This window comes from Phaethon lepturus, unplaced genomic scaffold (assembly GCF_000687285.1).
Source record: "Phaethon lepturus isolate BGI_N335 unplaced genomic scaffold, ASM68728v1 scaffold42698, whole genome shotgun sequence".
In the NCBI taxonomy this organism is placed as follows: Eukaryota; Metazoa; Chordata; class Aves; order Phaethontiformes; family Phaethontidae; genus Phaethon; species Phaethon lepturus.
The window spans coordinates 14,662-19,310 of NW_010559074.1; the positions used below are offsets into that span (position 1 = coordinate 14,662).

General features: G+C 39.1%; 1 protein-coding gene across 1 annotated transcript in view; it reads right to left on the minus strand.

Annotated features, from left to right (window-relative positions):
• Positions 1 to 1,643, minus strand: part of LOC104625594 (BTB/POZ domain-containing protein 7) — a 6,561-nt gene extending 4,918 nt beyond the window's left edge. The window contains exon 1 of the mRNA XM_010293261.1: positions 1,460 to 1,643. Within this exon, the coding sequence (XP_010291563.1) occupies positions 1,460 to 1,541 (82 nt within the window). The 5' untranslated portion in view covers positions 1,542 to 1,643. The remainder of the gene's footprint in view (positions 1 to 1,459) is intronic.
• Between the last annotated feature and the right edge of the window lie 3,006 nt (positions 1,644 to 4,649).

Consider the following 4,649-nt stretch of genomic DNA (forward strand, 5'->3'; position numbering starts at 1 on the left):
TGAACCAGGCCTTTGCCGTGCCCCCCCCCCCCACCCCCCTTCAAATCTGCTTAAAAGGTGTTTCAGCATGCAGACCTGCCTGTTTTCAGGTCTGCAAGGGTTTCTCTTAGTTCAATATAGAGGCAGATTAAAAAACACCAAGACCTCAAATAAAAACACTTTGGCTGTGTTTTTACAAAGTGTGTATATCTATATCTACATATATATATATATAGGGCAAGCCTTTTATTACTGTTAATTATGATACACTGAAGATATGTAAAGCCTTAAGGGGGAAATTTACAGCATGGAATATCCAAGATGTTAGTACTAAAAGTTTTTCCTTGACATGCTACAGCAGCACATGCAGAATTTTCAGTCTAGAGCACAGGTCTCTACATGTAACAGTGTGGGCTGTCCTCTACTCAGCTCTCCAAAAGTTCGGAGTGTCACAAAAGCTGAGGCAAAAGAGAAAAATTACAAAGCAATTCAATTTTCCCCTCTGGTAAGGATATCACTGCTTTCTGTGGTGATTAAGAAAAGAAGCAACACTGAATAACAATAACTACTTATTCCATGTTGCCAGCCAAGGCATAAAGGAGAAAAGTGTTTATAAAGTATGTTCTTTCCTGCTAAGATCATTCTTCATGCTGTCAGGGTTGGGGTTTTTTTAGCAAGATTTATCTTCTCAAAAACTGCCTTCTTTAGATTCATCCCATAACTATTTATTATTTATAGTGCAACAGTACTTAGATCTACACTGAGGTCTTTTTGCACTATACTGGAAAGCACATAAAGGTAATACCTGCCCCAGTTATGACTGTGATAAGAAAATAATTTCTTAAGAGCACTTCAACTCATGATTCCAGTTAAGCAAGGTCCTTGCTTGTAAATAATACTGTTAGGACAATAAGTATCCCCATTCCCCATTTACAGGAACAGGAAAAGGACAGAAGAAAGTTGTCTTCAAGACTACTTTAACAGGCTTATTATCAAAGATATCCCTTCTAGCAATAAGGAAGTAATTCACTCATATTAGACACAACACCACTACTACAATGAATACTGATGATGAAGAGTTTTATATGCTCTAACACAGTTTCACAGAAGATCTAAGGAAGAAGAATAGAAAATAGCAGATAATGTTAACAGACAGCAACTGCAGATTTCTCACTTGATTCCCAGCTTGAACTAGGAAAACTAGCATGCATGGTTTCATTAAGAAAAAAAATCCACTTTATTTTAGTTAAATAACCTAGCATCTGTTTACTAGCAAATGGCAGATCAACGCAATGCATACATAGGCCAAACAGATACTGGACAGTACCGAATTTCATGCACGATTGAGCTTGAATGTTTTCAAACTGATGACCTAGAAAATAAAAGCTCTGCATAACATTACTGCAAGTAAATCAAATCCAGTGCATATGCAATCCGGCAAGTCACTTATGTAAGCGACAAGATAACTGAAAAGAGTTACCTATGAATGTCTGTTGTGCCTGTGAATTTCCCCCTACCCTTGGGGAACACGAGTGAGGGTAGTTAGATGCATTAGCACCCATTTTCTTCAGTCACTCAGGCATTCCGCCTGCTGGCTCTTCAATGTATAATCCCATAATCCTTCACATCTTCAATCCCAGGTCCAGCATTCTGTTCCTCCATTTCTGAAGAACAAAAAGAGCAACAAATTTCTTCAGTTTGGGTTTGGGGGGTGGGTGGTTGGGGAGGGAGGGGCATTATGTGATTTAGATAAAATAAACTCAGCCTCCAGCACACAGTTATTTTCATAAGTTAAAACCTCAAACGTGTCCAAGATAGCTTTTTATTTGAAGAATAAAACCAAGAACAAAAATATTTTTTACCCCCAAAATAATTTGTAATTTTCCAAATCATTCACAAATCAGTATGATAAACTGCCACAAGTAACAGTATGGTTATTAAACTTTTAGCTATGAAATCTTCAAGTATGAGTTGGTCTGGACTAGACATGTTCCTTTAACTAAACTCAGACTTTTCATACATGCTATTATATTTACACACTTTTATAAAAACCCAAAATTTAATTATACTGCCTGAGAAAGCAAAATAAACCAGTCCTGTTGGAGATTATACCATCATCACTGCTTTCAGCTGCATTTTGATTTCATACCATTTATGTAGTTCTCATTCAGTCCTACTTTTCAAGTAGTACCTAGCTTAAGAATAGTAAAAATAAGGCATTTAAGCATTCATCTACTGTTTTATTAGGCATTTGAAAACATTTTGAGAAGTAAATTCTGAGGAAATTTCAACAAGGGTTCATTGCTAAGCATACAAACACATTCTAATTTATCCTATATTAGCAGTGTTAGGATATTAATACTGCAAAATTAAAATCACCACAATGAAGAGCTGCTTACTGACAATTAAACATGTGGGTCCCCACCCAAAACACAAACACACAGATGAGAAAGAGTGATACAAAGGTAAAGTCCACACTACGACTTTTTTAGACTCCATTCAATATTAACATGTAGCTAAATTCTATCATGTTGTCACTGGTGTACCTATATTTGCTATATGCTCCCAACTTTATCCCCTTTCTCAGTACACCTCTGGCATGTTAAATCAGACAAGTGCCATGCAAGAGTGTGCATTTCTAAGAAGTTGCAGCACTGTTCCAGTCTCTTCTCCCTGCTTTAATAATCTGTTTATTTTCGGCATGAGGAGTTCAGAAATGGGAGTTAGCGTGACACCGGGGAGGAGAGCTATGATTCTAAGTGGAGAGGCACACCTGGCCTCTTAGTCACAAATGCAGTATGCAAAGCAGATCCTGGGGAGCGGAAAGTGAGAGACAGGCCAGGGAAGAGAAGGCTCCAAACTGCTGTAGGCACAGGGGTGGGGGAGAACAAATGCCACAGGATTTGAGGGCTGGCTACATGAAAAGGAAGAATAGAGAAGGGTTTGGAAACCTGGCTTAGGGATGTGGGTACGTGAAAAGGTGAGACACAGGCATGGGAGTGAAGCATTATGGAAGTACGAGAGGGTAGGTGACTGCCAATCATCTGATGCCTTAGAACAAGGCTCCCAAAAATCAGAAATCAGGCCTTTTGGCATTTGTAGTCTATGACATCAGATGTATTCAAAAAGGAACCACAAAACCTCATGCTAGACATGACGTACAGGCAGAATCACTGCTCTAGAGAGCACACAGCCCAGGTCTGCCTCACACAGCTGCAGCCTGCTGACCACTATCTGAATTCTGCTAAGGCAGGAGACACAACCAGAAGAACACAGCAGCTTTGCTGGTATTATACAAGCCAAACTGAGCCAATCTACAGGCTTGCAAATGTAACAAGGGGGAGCTCCCATGCCTGCCCTCCCTAGCTAGGCAGCAATGTCTCCTCAATTACATATAACCTGATGCTTTTCTTGAACTTGTCTCTACACAGATTCATCTTCCTACACATCAGGAAGGAGAAAAATAAAATACTTTCCTACATGAATAGTGAGCCTGCTCAGAATGAAGTCAGACCCGGAGTACGTGCAAAATGGGCATCATCACACAGGCAGACAACAGCAAATCTCAGCAAACACAAGCTATTGGATCAGTTCAGTCTTAGCCAATACATGCACTCATTTTCTTCCTTGTGCAGAAATAAACCAGCTATTCTAAGATACCCAAATACATGTGGATGCAGACCTCTTCTCCATACATGAAAAGCTCCACTGATTTAAGAAACACTTAGAAAATAATTTCATTAAAACAGTGACACTCCAAGTGATTTGTGTACCCACACAGAATATGTTACTTAAATGTGCCATCCATTTCCACATAGAAGTAGTTACAATCAGTGCAAGCTTTGTAGAGGTAAGAGTCACCTTTCAGTTTGAATGCCAACTCTCTCATAAATAAAGGCCAGCATCCTGGGCAGATAGCCCAACAACTTCCCTTTTGTCAGCTAAAATTGGACTTGATTCATTTGGACAGAGTCCTGGAATAATGCCATTGCATCCCACTTTCCTCTTCTGCATTCAGCTGTGGTGTGATAACTTGTCTATTAGATGTCTACAAATACTTTTCGTTTCTTCCTGACATGGGAAAGAACCCAGGACCTAAGTAAAAGGGGGAGTTGGGGGGGGAGGTCTAGGGTGTTTTTGCTAGCAAGCACTAAATATACATAACCAAGTCTCAGGTTTGAAGTTAATACTTCCCACCTCCTTCCACTTTGCAACAAGCATGCCCCAGAAGATGGAAGGAATGTGATCAAGGAATACATGCAACTTGTGCAATACCATTATCATTCAGTGCTTGAATTTGCAAAACAACAGGATTTAAATAAACTGAAAAATGTAAACACTGTAAAGAGTTCCTAAAATACCTGATATATAAAATAATATATTATATAATAATATAATGTATTATTTTATATATATATAAAGCCAAACATGCCAGGCCTCAGTGAAGGAGGAATTCAATGCAGAGTAGGCACTGTGCTCAGCCATTTACAGATGCCAAGATTTCCCATGCCTCCTTTCAAACTGAACCATGTACTGGCTGACTTTTTGAGAGTATTTTGTATCTTGAATTCAAATACGTAGTTCGTAACAAAGTGTACTGTGCCCCATGGCTCAAAATTGATCATAACTTTAGTCCCACTACTGTCCTTAACCTCATGTATCAACTGAAA